General features: G+C 35.0%; 1 protein-coding gene across 1 annotated transcript; it reads right to left on the reverse strand.

Moving 5' to 3' along the window:
- Positions 1 to 304: 304 nt before the first annotated feature.
- HELRODRAFT_79114 (hypothetical protein) lies at positions 305 to 26,336 on the reverse strand (the record flags this gene model as incomplete). The annotated part of the gene is made up of 13 exons (XM_009019429.1): positions 305 to 382; positions 7,142 to 7,227; positions 8,613 to 8,789; positions 15,825 to 15,915; positions 16,601 to 16,674; positions 17,649 to 17,759; positions 18,051 to 18,135; positions 18,331 to 18,379; positions 18,811 to 18,877; positions 20,031 to 20,156; positions 20,359 to 20,494; positions 20,651 to 20,748; positions 26,192 to 26,336. 13 exons carry the CDS (start codon positions 26,334 to 26,336, stop codon positions 305 to 307), a joined length of 1,323 nt encoding a protein of 440 aa, XP_009017677.1.
- Positions 26,337 to 27,193: the final 857 nt, after the last annotated feature.

Raw genomic sequence — 27,193 nt, forward strand, 5'->3', positions numbered from 1 at the left:
ACTTTAATCCTAATTAGCGTTGTATAAATATTCTGATACACACACACGCACACACACACATACACGCAACACACATATCCATCTGTCTATTGAATATACATACACATCATAATTTAATCTAATCAACTAATCCGGGTGTGAAGAAAATCCAAATAAAAAAATACAAAATTGAAAAACAACAATTTGAAATAAGCAGCCCACAACAATTTGAAACAAGTCAAATATAGTTGACATAGTCATATAAGAAATTACATATAAAACCACGATTTAAATTATTAACAAAGAGGGCAAACAAATTATTGTTTCAGACAAATGATTTGCATAAGACAACAGCATGATCGACTCCACAATGCACTTGTTTGACCTCTGCCGGGATGTGAGTCTGTATATTTTAAAATAATTCATTTCAAAATTACAAATTTACAAAACATTATGAACAATAAGAACTTCGGGAAATAGATAAGGGCACTATACAGATAATTGCAATACTGTTTCAAATCCCGGATGGAAATTAACAAATGCCGAATGTGGTTTAAAGTATTCATTTTCGAAAATAGTACAATTTAATTATAAAATTTTTTAGAATAAAAAGCCATCCTGCTTATTCGACTTAGGTGGTTTTATAATTTGAATGGCTTCTTGTTTTTTGCTTCTGAACAAGTGACTTCTCTCCTTTTTTACCATAATTATCTCTATCTTGTTTATATTATTATGTCTTATTCTAGAAACTTTCTCTTAAGCCTTTCTAATACCCCTTTGTCTCCGACAAGAGAAGTTCGCGGCGAATCTTTTACTTTAATCTTAGGGCTAATAATAATAAATGCAATAAATCTAATTCTAATACTACTAATAAGAAAATAAATATATTTAGTAACAGTAATGATACTAATACCAGGCATAATAAATTCAATAAATCCTATTCTAATGTAAATAATAAGAATAATAATTCTATTAATTTAAATAATATAACTAGATATAAAAATAACAATATTCAACCTTCTTCTACGTTTTCACTATTTAATATTGACATAAGATCGATTAATAAAAAATCACATTATATTCAGCAAATATTCTCATCCTCTTTACCTGATATTTTTGCTTTGCTAGTCCTTATGGTTACAACTTCCTTGAACTTTCTTTTTTTCTCATTCTTCTTATGTGAATAGGGTGTCTGTCTATTTTATAAATCTTTATTTACTGCTTCTATCAATACTTCCTTTAATTTTTCTTCATTTGAATGTCTTGTTTTATTTTTTAAGCCTTCTTCTCTATCTTTTTATATTGCCGTAATCTATCAACCTCCTTTTTCTCTTTTTACATTTTTAGATGATTCTTGTGTACTAGCGAAGAAAAGTGCTGGAAGAGTGGAGAAAGCCTTAGGTTAAACCCATCTAACTCTCTTTACTCTATCTATAAATCTGAATTAATTAATTATAGATATCTACTATTCTCTAAACACTCTACTTTTCTTAGAAAATCTATAATATCTGCTTCAACAAGGTGGTCTGTTCCATCTAAACTTCATCATAAAAAATCCTCCCACTCATCTTTTTCTGCTCAACAGTATCATGGCTCTCATTCAACTTCTCAAAACTTTACTAAACTTACCACTGAACCATTTTCTGTATTTACTCATTTAAATCTTCTAGAACTCACTAAGATTAATAATAATACTAACAATAGCTCACACTTCTGCTCTCATCAAAATTATAATAATAATAATGTCATTTATAAGCGCCTTATGCATAGCGTCAGAGGCGCCAAGATAAAAAAATGTAAGCACGGCCACCACAGGCCTGTTCAAACATACGCTGCTTCAATCGCTTATTAAACGTTTATGTAGATGATTGTTGACGGATGATGAGTGACTAACTGTTCCATATTGATGGTGAGCAATGTGAGAAGCCTTTATTGACGAGAGTTGATTTGTTGACTGGCTGATGCTGTTGCAATGATGACGGCAGACGAAGGTAATGATTAACAGATGAGTGAAGGCGAATGAGTGTGTGAAGATATGATGGTTGAGATGTGTTGAGTGTTTTATATGTGATGACAGCAATTTAATACTAAAAATATTTTATATATGAATCGGCAGCCAGTGCAAGTGAGCAAGAGATGTTGAACCAGAAGATAAACCAGGTAATTCTAAAACAAGTTTGGCTAATCTGTTTTGGATAATCTGAAAAGAGGAAATTAGATACGCCTAGATACGCCGGAGTGCCATATAACAGAGAGTTGCAGTAGTCAAGGCGAGATAATAAAAGGCAGCGTGCTAGCGTGGAGGCCATTTCAACTGTGAAAAAGGTCTAATATAGCAAATAGACCAAACAATGTAATTACATATTTTGATGAGAGCAGAAGTGTGAACTTAGAAAGTTAGAGACGGATCAAGAGAATTACCTAGAAGTTTAAAACTTGTTGATGCAGACAGGCTTGATCAGCAATTGACACGTTGGAAAGTGGAAAACATTTTGTGAGCTGCTGTGGTGTGCCAAAAAACATTATATCAAATTTTTAGGCATTTAGTTGAAGGAAGTTAAGTGAATGCCAATCCTTTATTGATGAGACACAAGAGTTAAGTCTATCGAGTTGAGAAGTGATATTTTGGTGGGAGATTTCAAATACTATACTTGTGTCATCAGCATAGTGATGAAAGAATAAGCCATAATTGTTAAAGATAAGAGGCTGGTATAAATAGTGAAAAGCATTGGTCCTAACACAGAGCCCTGAAGAACTCCGTAGATAGGCAAAAAAACAAAAGAGACCTGTGTGCCAAGTTTAATAAATTGGGGGCGGTTTGTTTAAAAGATATGAACTGAACCAGGACAAAGCTGTGTCGGCGATGCCAACACAGCTTCGTCAGCACCTTATTAACGTTTTCAGACGGCTAAATAACCGTTTCAGTCCGAAACATTACTAAACAAAACATACTTTACTAAGTGTAAAAGTACTAATGTATAAATCAATCAATCTTCGCTTAGCGTCCAGAGACCCAGTTTCCCGAGGTAGGACGTTGTTTTCTTTGCCATCAACTTTTTGCGCCAAATAAGACGATCAGTTGTATCCATTTCATTTAAATTTAGAGCTTTCATGTCTTGCTCGATTGTTTGCGACCAGGACTTCTTTGGCCTAATTCGTTGCATCCATCGGAGCATTTTCATGTCGGTTCGTTGAAGTTGTTGTTCCAGTTTGGTTGTCATTGGCCATGTTTCTGTACTATATAACAACAAAGGACGTATTCCAGATTTATAAAGTCTTGATCGTAGTGGTAGTGGGATGTCACGCCGCATCAATATAAAGGCAAGGAGATGCCATTTATTCCAGGCTGTACATATGCGTGCTCGAACGGCAGCTTCAGCTGTTCCAGTACAATCCAAAACGAGAACATCCCCTAGATATTGAAACGATGTGACTTTCTCTACCATAATGGCTTCAAAAACAGTGCTATTTCGAATTTATTGTTGTGGATTGATGCAAGCAGGACCAACAAAATTGGACACTTTAGATAAAAAACCAATTATTTTTGAACAACGTTTGTGACACCACTGGTTACACTGCTGACACTTGATTGAATAGTTACCGAAACCAGCTTTACAAACGGAACAGGGTCATCGTCCAGTAGCTGGGGATTGGATGAGTTCACCAGTGTTCATTGCTTTAGTTTTGCTGATGTTGACTTTGAAACCATGATTGGCGAGTCTGGTGTTCCAATCTTCAAACATCTGTGCTGCATTCTGCTCAGAAGTGACTGTTAAAACGATATCACCAGCATATACTAGATTCCAAATGTCACCAGTGCGTATCGGTTTTGTGATTTCTTTCATCACAGTTATAAATAACAGTGGACTGAGAATCGAGCCTTGGTTAACTCCAACGCCGATGTCAATTGCATCTGTTTTTCCAACCGTAGAGCTGACAAGAGTCTTAGTATTCGTGTACATTTCCATCACAAGTCGAACAAGATATTCTGGAATGAGTTGTCGACGTAGACTCCACCTGATTGCTTCACGGGGAACTCGATCAAATGCTTTTTCAAGGACTACAAAAATGTGCGATAGTTGTTGATGCTTTGCGAGGTACTTCTCTTGCAGTTGCCGAAGGATATGAATTGCATCAATTGTTGATTTCCCCGCTAGAAAACCAAATTGATAATTTCCGATTGTGATGCACGACGTTAATCTTCTCTCAATGATTTTTTCGACAATTTTCAGGGAGTGTTCTAACAGACGTATACCCCGATATGATGAACAGTTCAATGAATCACCTTTGCCTTTGTATAGCGGGACTGTCATGCTATAGTTCCATTCAGTCGGCATTGAGCAATTTCTGCAGTACCAGATGCTTTGATAGTGTCATTTGTGAGTCCAGAGGACCCTGCTGCCTTTCCATCCTTCATAGCTTTCAGAGCTTCTGTAAGCTCCTCTGCAGTGATGTCTGGAATCGGACCTTCGATGGGTGGAGCGTCAAAGTTAACATTGATGGGATTTGTTTCGTTGAACAGACGGTTGAAGTATTCTCTCCACTGTAGCTTGATCTCATCTTGTTCAAGAACCATCTCATTTTTGTCGTTTTTGATACATGAGGCACCAACTATGTCTTTTTTCGTATGCTTTGCTTGTTTTGCTATACGATACAGAGATTTCATTTGTTCACCTTTGCTCTTAGTGAGCCACTCTCTGCATTTGAAGTTTTGCATAGTTGTTCTTCTCACGGAAAATTTTATGGTCATCAACAGACTTTGATTTTTGCCATTGCTTGTATGCAACTTTCTTTTCAGCTATTGCATTTTGTCCACTGTCATTCCACCACCAAGTGTCCCGTTCATGCTGACGTTTTGCACCAGTTTTCCCACAAACGGTAGTTGCAGCGTTTACCAAAACGGTTTTGTATGTACTCCAATCTGTAATGGCTTGCCATTGGTGATATAACTGTGTGGCGACAATCTGTTGAAATTTTTCTCGATGAATATTGCTTTTCAGCTTCCACGTTTTGATTCTCCGAGGCACTTGTTTAGACTTATGTTTTGACAGTTCAACAACTAGGTCTGCCACAAGGAGTCTATTTTGGGCGACACATGATTCGCCAGGTATAACTTTGACGTTTTTGAACAGCTTTCGTTGTTGTTGCTTGACAGCGAAGAAATCAATTTGCGTGGCTGATGGTCCACTTTTGTATGTTATGAGATGTTCCAACCTCTTTCTAAAATATGTGTTCAGTAAACAAAACCCGTGACTTTCAGCAAACTCAAGGATGCGGTTGTCATCTTCATTCCGTTTTCGGCTAGCGGTACTCTGACAAAAATTCCAACACCAATTTTGGCCGTCTTTTGACCATTCCAGAATAGTTTATATTTTTCTTTGTCTGAGTTGACATGACAGACACCATTCGATTTCCATCGGGTTTCCTGAAAGCAGCAGATGTCAATCCTACGCTCGAGCATTTTTGCAATTTTCATGCTGCGGCCAGTCAGTGATCCAACATTGAGCGTTCCAAGTCTAAGTACCATAGAGGGGCCATTCTGAATTTTTCTGCAACATCCCTCCGTTATTGCATACTTCCCAGGGATTCTTGCCACCCCTTGACCACTTAAGGCCTGCTGGGGACTAGGGGCCGTTGTTTTTCTTTGTGATGACATAAGAGTAATTTGGGAAAAGTTTTTACATTCGGACACCCATCCTGACGACAACCACCAGTTATAAGCGGTGGGCCTAGCCCTTTGAAAAATATGCTAGAAGAGTTTCATTAATTTTGGTAAAAAGTTTTGTACAAAGTATATAACGTATGATATGCTATTATTGTATCATCAAGACCTTAGATTATTAGAATACATGGTGGCCCGATATGCAATAATTTATTTTCAGTTATGGTTGAAAACATTTTTCTACTTAATGAATTTAATTTAATTAGATTCATTTAATATTTAAATTTTCTGATACCTAAACAATCAGTGAAAAAGCAAAACGTGCAACACTTTACATGATAGCCAAAGATATTCAGCCTTTTTCTTATGTACTGGTCTTAGTAGCTTTGCACAAACAATGATTGATATTGGATCGAAATAAGAGTCAGTGCAATATAAGAAGTTAATGTGTGATCGAGCCATTTTATCTAAGTCATTATTGTCAAAGTTATACAATGATTGTATTCAACAGCTAAAAGAAGAACTTTCTCTCTGATTACTTTTGTAGCAATAACTACTGACCACTGGGCTGATGATCTAGTGAGGCATTCTTATCAGGCGTTTACAGTACATTATATTAACAGTAGTTATTGCCTAAGTTAATCCATTGGATTAATCGAATTCAGAGAATCTAAAACTACAGAATACTCAAAAATCTTTTCCCAGAGACTATATCTAATGACAATCTGGTATTTGTGACTGAAAATGGGAGCAGCATGAAATCAGCTTACCGTAATAATGTTAGAATTAGTTTTGCTGGTCATAATCTGAACTTAGCCGTTGAAAAGTATAGTGGAAAAAACCAAGAACTAGAACACACTCTTAAACAGGATGTAACTACTCGTTGGAATAGCCAGTTTTTTTTTACAGTCACTGTCATGTCAGCTGGATCATGTAAAGTCTCTTCTATCTGATGTAAAGCCGTTTGACAAACATGAACAACTGAACAATATTTATGAAAAACTGTTATCAGATATTGTTGAATTTTTACATCCGTTTCACAAAGCTACTGTGCAATTGTCACATGACAATGTGCCAACATCTCCTGATGTATGGCCGATGCTGTTTCGACTTCAGTCAATCTGTAAAATAAATGGCTCAGACAATGACACTATGCATGATTTGAAAACAGCTTTCAATTCCAGCATAAATGAAAAATAAGTCATTCATCCGCTGCATATGCTGTCGACACTTATTGTACCTTCCTACAAATACTTGTCTTTTGAAAGTTCAGAAAATCGCTAGTTTGTTAATGCTAAAATGCGAAGCTCTAAAACAGATCGCCAAGCGAATTAATGAGTAAAACATCACACAGCTTATTTCAAAACATGAACCGTGTGGTGCAGATTTCGGGAACAATGTTTAAGACGCATTTCATGTAAAAACAAATAAAATACAACACTTTAAAAATATATGATGTCAATGAAGAATTATAATTAGGTATAAATAACTGATACGAACTTTCAACGGAAAATATTGATCGTTAACGTGACCCAGCCCCAGACACGCCAACCTGTTCCTTCCCCATGTATAAAGGTCACCACTACCTGCGGCCGAATTCATGAACAATTTAAATCTCTAAAACATTTTTTTGAATAATTCATTATATCAATCATCCTCAAACATTTTCCTAAATTTTTATTAAACATTTTAGTGAATACGATGTCACAGATTATTCCATTATTCCCATTAGTTATAATATAAACCTGTTATTGAAAAATTTAACATTTGTTAAATACAAAGGGGCATGTCCAGGCATCTCTAGAATGCATCAATAAAACCAATTATAATGTCGGTGACGAATAAAAATGTTATACCGGTCGGTGACAATGAAAACAAATTCATTAAAAAATTTTCCAATTCATCACTATATTTAATTTAATCAGGGTTGTATAAAATTTTACAACCAGAATACATCGTTAACGTGTCAACGAATGATGTAATACATTATAATCATAAATTTGCAACGAAGTGACAGATGAATGGTTAGCTGGAAGCTGATTTCCTTGCAACAATCATAATCTTAATTATGGCGTGATGGCTTAATGGTTAAAGGCGCCTGGTCTTGCTATTGCAATGACTGGGTTCGAATACAAAGAGATCCCCGCCTATCATATGCAATGTGTATGATGCGTGGTTTGCACGCGTATTCATATACGCTGTGTGTGTTTGTCGTTGAAACCTCTGAAGCTAACGCGAAAGAGAGAGTAACCTTTAACCTTTAATAGCCGTGGTCATTATCACTAGCTTGAATGAAAGAGTTTTTTTTACAACAGGCACGGCCTAATAACAAAGCAAGAAATCATTTTAACTTCATCCACTTTACAGTCGGTTTTACAGAAATAAATTACCGAGAAGCACGCAGTGGTGTTTCCATCAGAATAAAAATCAAAGTATGGTTACTACACTCATTACATACATTCCTATTCATTAAGTAACTATTCAATTTTACTTGTAATATGATTTGACGTAAACACGCCGTGATATCCCATCAAAAACATTTTCATTGCGCTGATTGCGTTGAAGAGGATTTGGAAAATCAAAATTCGTAGTGTTTTTTAATTCTAATTATTTTAATTCGTCATATGATTGGTCTTACTCAACACATTAAATTTGTTTCACTTTCAGTTGTTTTAACTTCAGTTGTTTCATTTTCAGTTGTTTCACTTTCAGTTGTTTCACTTTCAGTTGTTTCACTTTCAGTTGTTTCACTTTCAGTTGTATCAATTTCAGTTGTGTCAAATCATCATACGAGCCAGCTTTATCCCCGAATTATTTAAATTTTATTTAAAATATATCAGAACTGAACTGGCTTGAACTGTTACATTTGACTAAGTAACAGTTATTTTAAATTAAAAATTTCTATTCTGTTTATATGAAGTAAATATAATAAAAAAAGATGAAACGTTAAAATGAATGTAAACTTTCCAACATGTTAAAGCAGTGAAAAAATGGAGACCACACTGAAGATCAGTGACAGCAGCGTCCCCCGTCTTGTAGTCAGTGTTGCCGAACAAAATGGGAGGAATGACATGCGGTACAGCAGATCTGTCCACTGTTGGACCTCTACCAAGTATGCCATATCCCCATGTATAGACCAAACCTTTACCTTATTTAATTTATTGAAAGAAATACGATATATATAAATTTTAATAAGGAAAATTGAAAAAGACAAACTTTAAATTGATTAATGCCAACAATTCGGTAGAGTTCATACAATACTAGGCTTTGACGATGGCACTAATATTATATTACAAATTATATATATATATATATATTGGTAACAGACTGTTGTTAACGCAACATTTCAAAAATTCAACACTACTTTCAACATTGTTCAACTTTTTTATATTTCTTTTTAATTTATTAATTTCAGAGAAATTAGACATTTTATTGTTTTTTAAAAAATTTTTATAAAATAAATTTGCAAATAGCTATTTCGAGTTATAAATAACTCATCTTCAGTGCATTATATATAAGGTATGTAAGATATTTGATATAAAGGAACAAGTAATTATTAATTTATATAAATTATTTAATTAAAACAGAAAACCAATAAAATAAATTTAATAACTATAAACAATATAAAACGCGATTTTAAAAAATTTTTTTTAACGGCAAGATTGGTTATATTATGGCCTTGTTAAGGTAAATATCAACGCTCAGCCGAGAAGCGCGAATTAATTTATTTAATTAACTACAAATTATTAATATTATTTTGACAATATTTAAAAACATTATTATTATTATTATTATTGTTAACGTTATTATTATTATTATCATCGCTGTGGTTCTTCTTGTGGTTCTTCATATTAAATTTATTTTATTGGTTTTCTGTTTTAATTAAATAATTTATATAAATTAATAATTACTTGTTCCTTTATATCAAATATCTTACATACCTTATATATAATGTATGTTATATATAAGGTGAATCAGAAGAGATGAAAAATGACTTCTGGACTGCATTCTCTGACACCATCTCAACAATACCAAAATCTGAAACAATCCTGATTGGAGACGATCTCAATGGCCACGTTGGAGAGAAAACAGATGGTTTTGACAACGTACATGGCGGTTTTGCCTATGAAGAACGGAATGAAGATGGTAAACACATCCTTAAGTTTGCTGAAAGTCACGGGTTTTGTTTACTGAACACAAATTTTAGAAAGAGGTTAGAACATCTCATAACATACAAAAGTGGACCATCAGCCACGCAAATTGGTTTCTTTGCTGTCAAGCAACAACACCGAAGGCTATTCAAAAATGTCAAAGTTATACCTGGCGAATCATGTGTCGCCCAACATAGACTCCTTGTGGCAGACCTGGTTGTCGAACTGTCAAAACATAAGTCTAAACAAATGCCTCGGAGAATCAAAACGTGGAAGCTGAAAAGCAATATTCATCGAGAAAAATTTCAACAGATTGTCGCCACACAGTTAAACCACCAATCGCAAGCCATTACAGATTGGAGTACATACAAAACCGTTTTAATGAACGCTGCAACTACAGTTTGTGGGAAAACTGGTACAAAACGTCAGCATGAACGTGACACTTAGTGGTGGAATGACAGTGTACAAAATGCAATAGATGAAAAGAAAGTTGCATACAAGCAATGGCAAAAATCAAAGTCTGTTGATGACCATAAAATTTTCCGTGAGAAGAACAACTATGCAAGACGTCAAGTCGCACTGGCACGGACAGATCAGTGCAGAGAGTGGCTCACTAAAAGCAAAAGTGAACAAATGAAATCTCTGTATCGTATAGCAAAACAAGCAAAGCGTACGAAAAAAGACATAGTTGGTGCCTCATGTATCAAAACCGACAAAAATGAGATGGTTCTTGAACAAGATGAGATCAAGCTACAGTGGAGAGAATACTTCAACCGTCTGTTCAACGAAACAAATCCCATCAATGTTATCTTTGACGCTCCACCCATCGAAGGTCCGATTCCATACATTACTGTAGAAGAGCTTACAGAAGCTCTGAAAGCTATGAAGGATGGAAAGGCAGCAGGGCCCTCTGGACTCACAAATGACATTATCAAAGCATCTGGTACTGCAGGTATCCAAACGTTACTACAACTTTGCCGTGAAATCTGGAGAAATTGCTCAATGCCGACTGAATGGAACTATAGCATGACAGTCCCGCTATAGAAAGGCAAAGGTGATCCATTGAACTGTTCATCATATCGGGGTATACGTCTGTTAGAACACTCCCTGAAAATTGTCGAAAAAATCATTGAGAGAAGATTAACGTCGTGCATCACAATCGGAAATTATCAATTTGGTTTTCTAGCGGGGAAATCAACAATTGATGCAATTCATATCCTTCGGCAACTGCAAGAGAAGTACCTGGCAAAGCATCAACAACTATCACACATTTTTGTAGACCTAGAAAAAGCATTTGATCGAGTTCCCCGTGAAGCAATCAGGTGGAGTCTACGTCGACAACTCATTCCAGAATATCTTGTTCGACTTGTGATGGAAATGTATACGAATACTAAGACTCTTGTCAGCACTACGGTTGGAAACACAGATGCATTTGACATCGGCGTTGGAGTTAACCAAGGCTCGATTCTCAGTCCACTGTTATTTATAACTGTGATGGAAGAAATCACAAAACCGATACGCATTGTTGACACATTTGGAATCTAGTATATGCTGATGATATCGTTTTAACAGCCACGTCTGAGCAGATTGCAGCACAGATGTTTGAAGATTGGAACACCAGACTCACCGATCATGGATTCAAAGTCAACATCAGCAAAACCAAAGCAATGAACACTGGTGAACCCATCCAATCTACAGCTACTGGACGATGGCCCTGTTCAGTTTGTAAAACTGGTATAGGTAACAATTCAATCAAGTTTCAGCAGTGTAACCAGTGGAGTCACAAACGTTGTTCAAAAATAATTGGTACTTTATCTAAAGTGTCCAATTTTGTTTGTCCTGCTTGCATCAATCCACAACAACAAATTCGAAATAGCAATGTTTTTGAAGCCATTAAAATAGAGAAAGTCACATTGTTTCAATATCTAGGGGATGTTCTGGATTGTACTGGAACAGCTGAAGCTGCCGTTCGAGCACGCATACGTGCAGCCTGGAATAAATGGCATCTCCTTGCCTCTATATTGATGCGGCGTGACATCCCACTACCACTACGATCAAGACTTTATAAATCTGTGATACGTCCGGTGTTGTTATATAGTGCAGAAACGTGGCCAATGACAACCAAACTGGAACAACAACTTCAACGAACCGACATAAAAATGCTCCGATGGATGCAACGAATTAGTCTGAAGGACCACATCAAATCTACCGAAATCCTGCGTCGTGCGGGTTTAGATGATGTAAAGGACGAATGCCGGCAACACCGTCTGCGGTGGTTTGGTCATGTCAAACGAAGTGGAAACAGTGCCATAACTTCTCCTGCAGATGTTGAACTACCTGGCACACGTCCCAAAGGCCGTCCAAAGAAGTCCTGGTCGCAAACAATCGAGCAAGACATGAAAGGTCTAAATTTAAATGAAATGGATACAATTCATCATCTAATTTGGCGCAAAAAGTTGATGGCAAAGAAAACAACGTCCTACCTCGGGAAACCGGGTCTCTAGACGCAAAACGAAGATTGATGATAATGCACTGAAGATGAGTTATTTCAACAACAACAACAACACACGTTTAGACGGCATTTTCCTCGAGATCGGGGGTTGCCGTTTGGCTACCTATGATGAAACCGAAATACCCATCGACGCCATCCACATCTGTCACTCGCCTCAGTATCACGCAACCCCGCTTTCACCCTGTCCTTCTCCACCTGCTCTCTCCATCCCAATCGCGGACGACCCCTTCCTACCACTCCTTCAACCTCGAACTCCAACGCTCGCCTAACCCGACCCTTTCATCCCTTCTCAACACATGTCCATACCACCGCAATCTCGATCTCCTTATCAATGTCACAATGTCCTCATTCAGTCCCATCATTGATATCAGCTCTGTACTACTCCTCCTATCCTTCACTTTAACCCCACACATCATCCTCACCATAGCTCTTTCAGCCCTCTGCAGTACACTTTCCTCCTCTCTCCTCAACACCCAAGTTTCACCACCATATACCATCGCTGCTCTCACACATGCTTTATATACCCTCCCTTTCATCTTCACTGACCATTTCTTTCCACACAATACCCCACCCAGTTCCCTAAATTTCATCCATCCCACACGAACTCTAGCCGTAACTGCGCTCAAACATCCTCCATCCGCATTCAGCTTATCCCCTAAGTAAACAAAGCTTTCCACTCCTTCAATACCACCACTCAACCCCGTCCTTGCGTCCGTCCTATTAATCACACCATGAACACATTTCTTACATTTGAACGTGCCTTCCACCTTTTTCAGTGCCCCCCTCACACCCCTACATTTCTTATGCACCCATTTCTGACATCCTATACACAATACCGAGTTAGCCTTCACTCTCCTGTCACATACCCCACAGGGGTCTATTTTACTTATCACTCGCTCCCCACCTTCCCCACTCACCATTACCTTCGTCTTACCAATATTAACTTTTAACCCTTTCTTTTCAATAACACTTTTCCATCTGTCAAATTTTAACTGCAATTCTTCCATGCTATCAGCCATCAAGACTAAATCATCTGCATACAAAATCTCAAATAACAACCCCTCCATTATGTTTCCACACACAACATCCATCACAATTGCAAACAGAAACGGTGATAACACTGATCCTTGATGCACTCCTACCTTAACACTAAAAGCGTCTGACATCATCCTTCCAACCCTCACCTTTGTCTTTGCCCCTTCATACAGCTGCATCACAGCTTTAACAAGTCTCTCATTCACTCCTTTCTTCCTCAACGCCCATTCAATGACCTTCCTCGGTACTCGATCAAAAGCCTTTTCTAGATCCACAAAACACATGTACAATCTTCGTTTCTTCTTTCTATAATTCTCCTGCAACATTCTCACCATGAACAACGCATCCACCGTTCCCCTACCAGGCATAAACCCACACTGCATTTCATTAACTGTAACCATACTTCTCAACTTCCTCTCAAGCACCCTCTCCACTACCTTCATTCCGTGCTCTAGTAATTTCACACCCCTATATGACCCACAATCTCTCACATCTCCTTTGCCCTTATACAACGGCACCAACACTGTGTCGCCAATCCTCAGGTATACCTTCATCATCAAACATACTGTTTGATCATAACTTCAATTCCTATCACCCCACTCGCTTTTATATGTTCTGCCGCCACTTCCGAAACCCCTGTCGCCTTACCTAGTTTCATTTCTCTAACTGCTTTCTCTACTTCCTCCATCGTCACCTTCTCTATAGGTCCGTGTGTGACCGCGGATTCCACATCTCCATCCCACTCATTCTCTTCATTCATCAACCTTTCCATATGAGCTTTCCACACCTGAGCTTTTTCCTCCTCATCTATGCACAACTTGCCAGATCCATCCCAAACACATCCATTCCCTATAACATCTTTCCTATCTCTCATTGACTGCTTTGCTACTTTGAACATTTTCCTCGAACTCACATCAAATTCCATTTCCTTCATTAAGCTATCTGATGCTTTCGTCATTGCAGTTTCCACTGCCTGTTTTGCAACCTTCTTAGCCTTCCTATACTCAGACTCCGCTTCCTCCGTCATGTCCCTTCTCCATACCCTAAACCTCTCCTTCTTGACTTCCAAAACCCTTCTTATATCTTCATCCCACCACCACGTCTCACCATGCCTACACTTTCCTTTCGTCCATCCACATACTTTATCTGCCGTAGCCAACACACAGTCCCTGTATCTCTCCCAAACATCTCCCTCCTTACCACTCTCCCAATTTTCAGCCACCTTCACTTCAAATGCCTTCCTCACCTCTGCATCCTGCAACTTCCATGTCTTTCTCTTTGCCACAAACTTATCCTTCTTCCTCCTCCCCATTTCTTTTGATGTCACATCCATCACAACCATACTATGCTGCAACATACCAGGTATCGCCTTCACATTCTTCACATACTTCCTATGTTTGGCCCTTACCAATATATAGTCTATCATCGATCTATGTTCCCCTGACCTATAAGTAATCAATCGCGCTGGTTCCCTTGTGAACCAAGAAGCTGAGTTATTTATAATTCGAAATAGCTATTTGCAAATTTATTTAATAAAAATTTTTTTAAAAACAATAAAATGTCTAATTTCTCTGAAATTAATAAATTAAAAAGAAATATAAAAAAGTTGAACAATGTTGAAAGTAGTGTTGAATTTTTGAAATATATATATATATATATATATATATATAAGTATAATTTACATTTACATATATATATATATATATATATATATACAATACATGTGTGTGTAAATTATATATATATATATATATATATATACAATACATATGTGTATGTATATTATATATATATATATATATATATTATATATATATATGTACGTACGTACGTAATCAAACAATTGAGCAACATATTAAGAAAACAAATAAAAACTAAATTGTCTTCATAGAAAACGTAAAAATTAAATTCGTGACTTTATAAAATTCATCTGAGGCATATACATAGAATATACATATATAGGAAATCAGCCATTTTTAACATCGAACAGCCGATAACACCATGCACACCAGGAGCCGTAATAATTCAGAACTATAATTGTGGATAGCATAGTAAATTAACAAGTGTTTAAATTTTAACTATTTATACATTGTGCAAAATGATAAACTGCAATGTTTTTTTACAACAAATTAATATATCATTTTTATAGAATATAAATTCTGAAATTATATTTACGTTAATTAAAATGTATGAAAACACAAAAAAATTTAATAATACATTATAATAAAAAAAAGCTTATACTTCAAAAAAAATATTAAAAACCTAGCGATTATATAAAATCTACATGGTCAAAAATCACAAAATTATTACGGTCCTTTTACATGGCACACGTAACGATAATAAGGAATTTCCTATATATGTTATTCTACATATATGATCTGAGGTCCGAGTTTGAGTATATTAAATATAACTTTAAACCAAAATCTTTTAATTAAAAATATACACCACCGTTAAATGTGAAACTTGCGTTAAAAAACCAACGCACGATTGAGGATTGCACACGTGGAGCCAGCGGTGCAGGTTTTCTTAACAGGTCCGACGTCAGGCCGCAGTCGCACATGACGAGGTGTGTGCAACTTTGAACAAATTAAAATCAACATTTCAAATGCATTAACTATCCAAATTTGTATATTCGATGTTAAGAATTTTCATTATTCATCTCACCGTCGTACGATTGCACTTAGGAGTGCACAACCTTTTTCAGTGAAGGGCCAAATTGACAAAAACGTTGAAGCATAGAAGGCCGTAACTAATCGTCATTATCGACCATTCTTATAAGATGGCTGTGATTGGCATTGGTTAACTAATTTTTTTATATTTGACACAATTGTGCTTGTTGAAATCCTCAACACTGCTTCCAAATGTTCATCAGACAGTTTGTTTCTTAGTTTTAACTTATTGAACATGTCTGCTCATTATTGAAAATGCCTGCTCACATATGTTAGTACTTCCAAACATAGTGGCACACATAAATGCATTTACCTTTAAATCTAAAAATCTGGCAAACCGGATTTGTCCGGGTCGGAGGTTGTGCACCCCTACCATCACTCAACACAACCGCAGTCACTGAGATGAGTATTTTTTAGCCCAAAAACTTGTCCTAACGCACAAGCGCATGATGTGTTGGTTCCAGTGCAAATACTTTTTATCACTGACATCAAATTAAAGATTAATCGAGTTAAAACCAAAACAAGCAAGCATTTATTTTCATAACAAACAACATCTCAAATAAATTGTGATAAAAGCCATCATCATCATCACCTGTGTCTCATCTGGAGCAACTATTTCCAACTGGTCGTATTCATTGTTGCCCCAACCAAACAAATCACCCTTCTCTGTTGTTCAGATTTATATTACAAAATTGCGTTATTTACCGACAAAATATCTTTTAATATTAATAACAATAATAACAACATAATTATTAGTGGACTGATGATGAATTGAATGAATGAAATTAGATGTAATGGATATAAAAACGTTAATAAAAACAACATGAATAATTATAACATAGTGATAATAATATAATAATAACAACAATAACACAACAACCCGGGTGAGGGCTGGGTTGGCATCGACAAGCATCGCCTGCCTGATATTTGGTGCCACGACCAAACGATGTTGGCCGCACGGCGTAAACGCGGAAACCTTTGCAACTAAACAAGCACTCAACACCTTCAGCTCAGCCCTACTCGACACCTTCAGCTCAGCCCTACTCGACACCTTCAGCTCAGCCCAACTCAACACCTTCATATCATCACTTACAATCAAACGAACAAACTTTTACTTTGTCACATCCACACTTCCAAAGTCTTCAATACCATCAACTCTTTAAAATCAAACTAATAATCATCCACCCCCTAACAGCCAAATTGAAGCCAAGAACCATCCTGTCACAGCCCCGCTACTTCACCCACCTCAATAGTTACCTCGTTCGCATGAATGATACCATCCTCGACCAATGCAACCTCTGTCACTCACCCCCCCACTATTTAACACTTTTTCAACTGCCCTGCAAATTCCACATCTCCCTCACAAGCGCCGACCAAAGGCTGTGGTTCGATTTTCAAACATAAAACATAAACTAAGGCATCCCCACAGGCGAGCTACAACAACAACAATAGTAATAATAATAAAAATAATAATCAAACAATAATAATAATGATGATCAGAGAAAAATTAAAACATTAAAAGTTTTTCTTCAAATAAATTTAATGAATAATGACTTAAATTAATAAGAGTAAATAAATTAATAATTAATAATGACGCTAATCAAATTAAAATAACTAAATAGATTTAAGATGAAACAAACCAGAAACAGCGAGGACAGTGTCAGCTTTCGATGACACCTGCACAATTTTCTCTCCTTTCACATCCCCAACGACTTCCTCAAAATTTTCAACACATTCATAATGGCCTTGACCTTTGCATATAATTCAACAAATGACACAACAAAAGCATTTATTTTATTAACAAACTGTATCCATAAATTACAAAGTAATGCTTAGAACAAAATCTGGAAAAACCAACAGAAATTAACAAAAAAAAACATCAAACGAATCAGATTCACTCATGTGCATTGAAGTTGCGCCCTGCTCGTTGGATGGCATGACTTTTGAAGATGTTAAAGAAGAAGGCATACAAATGCATTAATACAGGCAACTAATAATAACCACTATGAACCAAGCCAGCACGCAACTGTGCAACGACAAACCTGTTTGTCCATCAGTTGAAAGTCCACAGGCAAACAGCCTGCCATCGTCAGTCAATAGCAGGGTATGATCCTGTCCACATACCACCTTTCATTCATTTCATTAATAACACTTTTTATATTTTAAGCGTATTCACTAGAAACTTGCCAAACGTTCGATCTGAACGTTCAAAATTTGAACCTTCATGATGAATAGTATAAAAGCCATCATTATCACAAACAATATATGTATTAAAATTTGATTTATAAATAATATAATATAACACGTTAGTTAACTACATACCTGTTTAATTTTTTCTTTGAAATCGATCCTGTTAACCAACTGGCTGCCTCTGATGTTGTCAATTTGAAAAGTTATCAACTCGTTAAAAATAGAACACAGTACGAAACTTCATTTGGTCTCATTACAGCCAGCTTGTACATAATAATAAATATTAGAGCAAGGACAGTCATCAAGAGAATCAACAGCAAACCCCATATTTTTTTTAAATCATTTTCACCACAGAGTTCTTTTGTTTATACACCACTTCAAATATTATTACAGGGAAAATGATTTCAATTGATAAATGTTAAAATGTCTTCACCAATAATACAAAAATAAATAAACGATATCTCAAAGGTAAATAAAATATAAAAAACTAACAAAGCTATCTATTAAAAACAACAGTAATGTATCAAAGAACTAATATCAATAATAAAAGCAACAATAACAAAATAACAATAATATCAAAAAAATAACAAAAATAATTATTATTATTATAACCTGAATATCTCGCTCTCAATTATCTTCCTACCACACTGACCAAGAGAATTGTTGCCTAATGTGAAAACTTTTGATCGGAGTAAATTAAAATAATATTTATTTGATGGAAAGAATAAAAAAAATATTTTAAATAATATATTCATCATTGTGCTTATTGTTACATAGATTAGAAACAGCATGTATTAGGGCTGTATAGGAATTCGGTTTCAGCTCTGGTCATTTTGGGCTGGATTTTGTCACCCGAGTTTGGATAAGAATTTTTTATGTACCTCTATTTTGTGCATGAATTTATATTTCATCATGCATGTACGCGTATTCAGAGGGCACATTCATATGTGGGAATGTTTAGTGTAGGTGAGGGAATTGTACAAAACAAACTAATAAAAAACGAGAAGAAGTATTAAAATGATTGATATAACTATTTTAATTATATTAGGCTTATTTGCCAACGAACTTAATCTTTATAACTCTCAAATCACCAAACACGATGAGAACAGTACAGTCATTTGTGGCATGAAAGTTTAACAGTAAGAATAGAATATTATGTCGGTAGTTCTGTCTATGTCAGAACTACATAATAAAACAAAACAAATAAAATGTTTGTACAGAAATCCAAATACAGAAATCTATAATTTTTTTATTTAATTTGTAATAAATTAAAGTTAATTTATTATGATGTAATATAACAAAGTTTTATGGTGGGTATGTCTAGTGTTGGCGAGCTAATGAAGCGGCAGTTACAAGTTATAGCGCAAAATGTAACTGATACACAGATCCGACTTTGACTCCGGCCAGATCTGCGTCTGAACATCCGGCGGATATGAAAAAAATCAAATTAACCGGCACAAAAATAAAATCAAAAAACATGCAGAACCAATAAATTAATTGATGATAACCAACATATATATATATATATATATATATATATATATATATATTATATATATATATATATATATATATATATGTATATTTTGGTAACAGACAGTTGATTGATAACGCAACATTTCAAAAATTCAACACTACTTTCAACATTGTTCAACTTTTTTATATTTTTTTTTTTAATTTATAAATTTCAGAGAAATTAGACGTTTTATTGTTTTTTTTTTGAAATATATATATATTATATATATATATATATATATATATATATATATATATAATTATTTGAAAAATTAAAAAATGTTGGGAAAAAAAGAAATAGCAGCAGATGAAGAAACCTCCTTCGCCATCAGTGACGATGACTGTGTGCGCTCGTCCACAGGCCACGTGTGTGATTCTCGTTGATCTGTTCTGAAGGGGCAATTGGATTTCTGATGGTTCAATCAACAACTCCAACACCCGGCCTACCTACCCAAACAATCCAAAATTTTCAATAAATATTTAATTAGAATTGTGCTCATAATATAAGTCACAGATTAATGGAAAATAAAAAAATAAAAACTTTTTTAATGTGAATGTAACACCAACCACAAAATTGAAACCAACCACAAATGTAACACCAACAACAAATGAAAACATTAAAATAATGAAAATAATAAGAGAGACCTGATCTTCTCGGATATTCATGGTAGCCAATTTGTGAGTCTGTGTTGAGACCCGTGCCATAGACATGCATCTGTCCTGTTGAGCCATCCTCGCATGCAAACACTGTGAAGCCGTACCCACAACCCATTGCTTTCACCTGCAACAAATCTTTCACATTTATTTTTTACACTAATAATTTCTGAAATTTTTAAAAATTTAATTTGATAAGTTGATAATTGTTTGACAATTAAAAAATTTAATGTAAAGTTTGTGAAAAAAATATTTAAAAAAAAAAAAATTGTCTGATGTTAACTTTTAATTTCCTTTTTGCCATAATTTCAATTTTGAGAGGTGTTAACTGAACTTTTCTCGTCTTTTGATGTTTCTCTGGCCTCACCAATGTCTTTACACCTAAAAATATTTATACATCTGATGAATTATCTTTATTTCAACACAAACTAAAACACAGATTAATCAGAAACTAACAATAACAAAAATTTCACCATTTGAAACAAACAAAAAACTAACAGACAGACAAACAAGCAGGCAAATTCATCTATGTCTATTTCTAAAAGATGCTGGTCTTCTCTTAATAAAGATATTTTTCTTCAATCTCTTACTGAAATTATTTTGATACTTCCTTATTTTCTGATGTTGATGATTTTGTCTCTGCTTTTAATATCTACACTACTTCTATTCTTGATGAGCTTGTTCCTCTTAAATCTTTTACTTATAGGCTCTATTCTCGTAAGGCTCCTTGGTTCGATTATGCTTGTGTATTAGCTAAGAAGTGTTAAAAGACTGGAAAAAGCCTATAGGTTATATCCATCTAACTCTTTTTATTCTATTTATGAATCTGAATTAATTATAAATATCTACTATTCTCTAAGCACTCTACTTTTTTTTTAAATTTTATAACATCTGCTTCAACATCTAAAAATAGGTGGTCTGTTCTATCTAAACTTCTTTGTAAGAAATCCTCTCACTCATCTTTTTCTGCTCAACAGTTTCATGACTTTTTTGTAAATAAAATTACTTCTTTAAAAACATCTAATTCTAATTTTCTCATAACTTTACTAAACTTACTACTGAATCTTTTCCTGTATTTACTCCAATAAATCTTCTAGAACTCACTAAAATTATTAATTCTATGTCATCTACAACCTATTCTTTAGATCTACTTCCTTCTAATTTACTTGAAAAATTTTCTTCAATATTTTATCCTTACATTCTCAAATTAGTTAATTTATCTCTTTCCACCTCTAAATTTCCTACTTCTTATAAGGATTCTTTTGTTATTCCCATTCTTAAAAACTCATCCTTAGATCCTACCTCTTTATCTAATTATAGACCTGTTACTAATATTACTTTCATCTCTAAAACAATAGAAAAAGAATTTATAATCAATATATTGTCATTTTATTTAAACTCTAATTCCTTACTACCTGTATCTCAATCTGGTTTCAGACCTGCTCACAGTACTGAAACTTCTTTACTCAAAATACACAATGATATCCTTCTCTCTAGTGACAATAGTAATCTTACTCATCTTTTTGCTATTGGCTTTTCCTCTGCTTTTGATACTGTTGATCATACTATTCTCTTGAGGCTGCTAGATCTTTCTTTTAATATTACTGATTCTTGTCTATCTTGGTTTTCTTCTTATCTCCGTAATTGTTTTTCTTCTGTCGTTCTCAATAATTCTCCTCTACTCTTACTTTCGGGGGCCCTCTTCTATATATACTCTATACTTCTGAACTAGCTAGCATTATTAATAACTTTTCTTTCACTATTCAACTATATGCTAATGATTCTTATATTTATACTTCTTTTCCTCAATCTAATCTCAATAGTGTTCTTCATAATTTATCTTTATGTCTTTCTTCAATTATCGCTTGGTCTGACTCTATGTGTCTTAAACTTAATCCTTCTAAATTTGAATTTATTTGTTTTTATAAATCTAAACACTCTACATTATTCCTATTCCTCCTATTATCTTACCAGATTCTAAAACTCTTAATGCTTCTCACAAGTTTCGTAGTCTAGGCTTTATCTTTGATTCTAGCATGACACTTTCTTCTCAAATTAATATTGTTGCTAGAAGTTCTTACTTTCATCTCCATCACTTCTAACTACTTCTCCATCACTTATGAAGTTCAGAGCGGATCTCAAGACCCATCTGTTTACAAAATTCATTGAGGAACGCTGTTGAACATCGCAAAAATAGTGCTATATAAGCTAATTGGGCAAAACTTGAGTTTCAGACCTACTTTGTTTGTTTACATTCAATATCTCTAATAGAGAGTAAAATAAGCCCCTCCAACTGAAATTCGAAAAGTGGATTGAGATTAAAATAGATGCATTTATAGATAGATAGATTTATTATTTTTATTTAATTATAATTTGTTTATATATTTTTATTTTTATTTGTATGTATAATTTAGTAAATTAAACCTTTTAAAATGTTTAAAACACTAAGCAAAATATAACAACAAAAATTTCTTGGATAGCATATAAAATAAAAGAAAAAAAATGAAGAAATTTTTATTATTATACTAAGTAAAACAATAACTGCAAAATTTAGTAAATAAAACTGTTTAAATTGTTTAAAACACTGGGCAACGTATAATCAATATAAAATTAATAATAATAATTAATTAATAATAATTCAAATTATTTAACAAATATTGTGTTTTTGGCGTATGTGCCTAATATTACCGAACGGTAGGTTGCCATATCGTTCGCACCACAGAAATTCTGCCAAGTAAGTGTGCCTGAGGGACCTCGATGTACCATACATTAATTTGAATTTGGCTTTCAATCGTGCCTACATGGATTCAACGTTTTGGATGTGTGCTCCTGTCAGTGGGTCAACAAAATTTTGGGAATGGTTGACTATCAAATGAGTGTAGCCAATATTTCCCAGCTGGCTATAGGCATGCCACTGATCTGACACGATGATTGTGCCAGGAGCAATCAACTTTTGTATTAATTGCAACAACGTCCGTGAATCTCGGACCACGACTTTTTCCACAAAACAAAGCTTTGTACCACATTGGATCCCTCCAAAAATTTATTTAATCAATATATTACTATGTTAAGTCTAAACAAATGCCTCGGAGAATCAAAACGTGGAAGCTGAAAAGCAATATTCATCGAGAAAAATTTCAACAGATTGTCGCCACACAGTTAAACCACCAATCGCAAGCCAGTACAGATTTGAGTACATACAAAACCGTTTTAATGAACGCTGCAACTACAGTTTGTGGGAAAACTGGTACAAAACGTCAGCATGAACGTGACACTTGGTGGTGGAATGACAGTGTACAAAATGCAAAAGCTGAAAAGAAAGTTGCATACAAGCAATGGCAAAAATCAAAGTCTGTTGATGACCATAAAATTTTCCGTGAGAAGAACAACTATGCAAGACGTCAAGTTGCACAGGCTCCGACAGATCAGTGCAGAGAGTGGCTTACTAAAAGCAAAGGTGAACAAATGAAATCTCTGTATCGTAAAGCAAAACAAGCAAAGCGTACGTAACAAGACATAGTTGGTGCCTCATGTATCAAAAACGACAAAAATGAGATGGTTCTTGAACAAGATGAGATCAAGCTACAGTGGAGAGAATACTTCAACCGTCTGTTAAACGAAACAAATCCCATCAATGTTAACTTTGACGCTCCACCCATCGAAGGTCTGATTCCAGACATCACAATAGAGGAGCTTACAGAAGCTCTAAAAGCTGCGAAGGATGGAAAGGCAGCAGGGCCCTCTGGACTCACAAATGACATTATCAAAGCATCTGGTACTGCAGGTATCCAAACGTTACTACAACTTTGCCGTGAAATCTGGAGAAATTGCTCAATGCCGACTGAATGGAACTAAAGCAGGACAGTCCCGCTATACAAAGGCAAAGGTGATTCATTGAACTGTTCATCATATCGGGGTATACGTCTGTTAGAACACTCCCTGAAAATTGTCGAAAAAATCATTGAGAGAAGATTAACGTCGTGCATCACAATCGGAAATTAAAATTTGTTTTCTAGCGGGGAAATCAACAATTTCCATCAATGTTAACTTTGACGCTCCACCCATCGAAATTCACATCCTTCGGCAACTGCAAGAGAAGTACCTCGCAAAGCATCAACAACTATCGCACATTTTTGTAGACCTTGAAAAAGCATTTGATCGAGTTCCCCGTGAAGCAATCAGGTGGAGTCTACGTCGACAACTCATTCCAGAATATCTTGTTCGACTTGTGATGGAAATGTATACGAATACTAAGACTCTTGTCAGCACTACGGTTGGAAACACAGATGCATTTGACATCGATTCTCAGTCCACTGTTATTTATAACTGTGATGGAAGAAATCACAAAACCGATACGCACTGATGACATTTGGAATCTAGTATATGCTGATGATATTGTTTTAACAGCCACGTCTGAGCAGAATGCAGCACAGATGTTTGAAGATTGGAACACCAGACTCGCCAATCATGGATTCAAAGTCAACATCAGCAAAACCAAAGTAATGAACACTGGTGAACCAATCCAATCCACAGCTACTGGACGATGGCCTTGTTCAGTTTGTAAAGCTGGTGTAGGTAACAATTCAATCAAGTTTCAGCAGTGTAACCAGTGGTGTCACAAACGTTGTTCAAAAATAGTTGGTACTTTATCTAAAGTGTCCAATTTTGTTTGTCCTGCTTGCATTAATCCACAACAACAAATTCAAAATAGCACTGTTTTTGAAGCCATTAAAATAGAGAAAGTCACATCGTTTCAATATCTAGGGGATGTTCTGGATTATACTGGAACAGCTGAAGCTGCCGTTCGAGCACGCATACGTGCAGCCTGGAATAAATGGCATCTCCTTGCCTCTATATTGATGCGGCGTGACATCCCACTACCACTACGATCAAGACTTTATAAATCTGTGATACGTCCGGTGTTGTTATATAGTGCAGAAACATGGCCAATGACAACCAAACTGGAACAACAACTTCAACGAACCGACATGAAAATGCTCCGATGGATGCAACGAATTAGTCTGAAGGACCACATCAAATCTACCGAAATCCTGCATTGTGCTGGTTTAGATGATATAAAGGATGAATGCCGGCAACACCGTCTGTGGTTGTTTGGTCATGTCAAACAAAGTGGAAACAGTGCCATAACTTCTCTTGCAGATGTTGAAGTACCTGGCACACGTCCCAAAGGCCATCGAAAGAAGTCCTGGTCGCAAACAATCGAGCAAGACATGAAAGCTCTAAATTTAAATGAAATGGATACAACTGATCGTCTAATTTGGCGCAAAAGTTGATGGCAAAGAAAACAACGTCCTACCTCAGGAAACCGGGTCTCTGGACGCAAAACGAAGATTGATTGATGTTACTATGTTAACATATTTAAATAAAAAATAAACGTTTTAAAATTCTTCTATTTTAATCTGAATCAACTTTCTGCATATTAGTAAGAGGCTCTTTTGTAAGTCTCTATTAGAGATAGTGATGTAAACAATCGTAAATGTAAACAAATTTTAGCGTTGTAGGTCTGAAACTCAAAGATTGCCGCTAATTGATTGGATAGATAATTAGATAGATGTATATTGTATTATTTAATACATGTTCATCATATAAAAAAAAATAACAATCCTTCATTGTTTAGTTTGGATCACGTTATTACATTCTAAACTGAAAAATAACAATCATCAACAAAGGTCATATATATCAAAATAAAAAATATTTCACAAAAAATATAAATGAAATATACAAAAATAAATACTGAATATAATATATTAATAATATATTATAAAAATATTTTTTATATTTTATAATAATTTATTTAAGAAACCTAAAGCTCCAGTAGAGGCAGACCCCCATCCATAAATTCTATCGGCTCGTTTCAAATTCTTGCCTGCATACTGATTCACTGTATCACTATCATAATCATCATCACCATTACTATTACTCCTGAAAAGTTCAGAGCCCTCATTCATCACAGAACTCATCAATCGCATCTTCGTTCTCATTTTTAAGAAACAAAGCGATTTTGAACGTAACATCTTAAAATTTAATTTAACGGTAATGAGTAAATACAAACAAAATCAGTTTTTTGCTTATATTTATTTTTCCATAAAATAAAAAGATTTGCAAAACAGAATGACTTTATTATCGTTCAATTTATTTACCATAGACTAACTAGAATGAACGTATTTCAAGTTCAACCATATTAACACTAATGTTTATTTGCGTAAAGTTATCGCTCATAATATAATCTATTTGTATATGTGTGTGTTAAAGGTTAATCTCTCTCTTTCAACGACAAACACACACAGCGTATATGAATACGCGTGCAAACCACGCATCATACACATTTCATATGATAGGCGGGGATCTCTTTGTATTTGAACCCAGTAATAGCAATTAATAAAAAAGTAATAGCAAAAGTTTTCGTTTTTTGTAATTGCAATAGCGAAACCAGGTGCCTTCAACCATTGAGCCGTTACCCCGCCCGTGCAGAAATTTGTAAAATCTACCGAATTTCAAGCGTTTGAGTTTTTTGTTACATTTAGGGGCCGTCCATAAGAGATGTTACGCTTCAAAAAGGGGAGTGGTCTAAATATTTGTGACACTTTGTGACGAGGAGAAGGGGGGGGGGGTAAACGCAAGTGTGACTTCTCTTTTTTTAAATAAACAAAACAATAAATAAATTTTCTTTCATATATATGAAAAATGAATATTAAAGTTTTCAAGCGAGCAAATAGCTCATGAATATTAATTAAAAGAGGAGTCAAATTTAAATGCCATCGTTAAAGTTTACCGTTAAATATAAGGAAGTTAATATTAATTTGTT

The sequence above is a fragment of the Helobdella robusta genome (genome assembly GCF_000326865.2).
Source record: "Helobdella robusta unplaced genomic scaffold HELROscaffold_24, whole genome shotgun sequence".
Taxonomy (NCBI): domain Eukaryota; kingdom Metazoa; phylum Annelida; class Clitellata; order Rhynchobdellida; family Glossiphoniidae; genus Helobdella; species Helobdella robusta.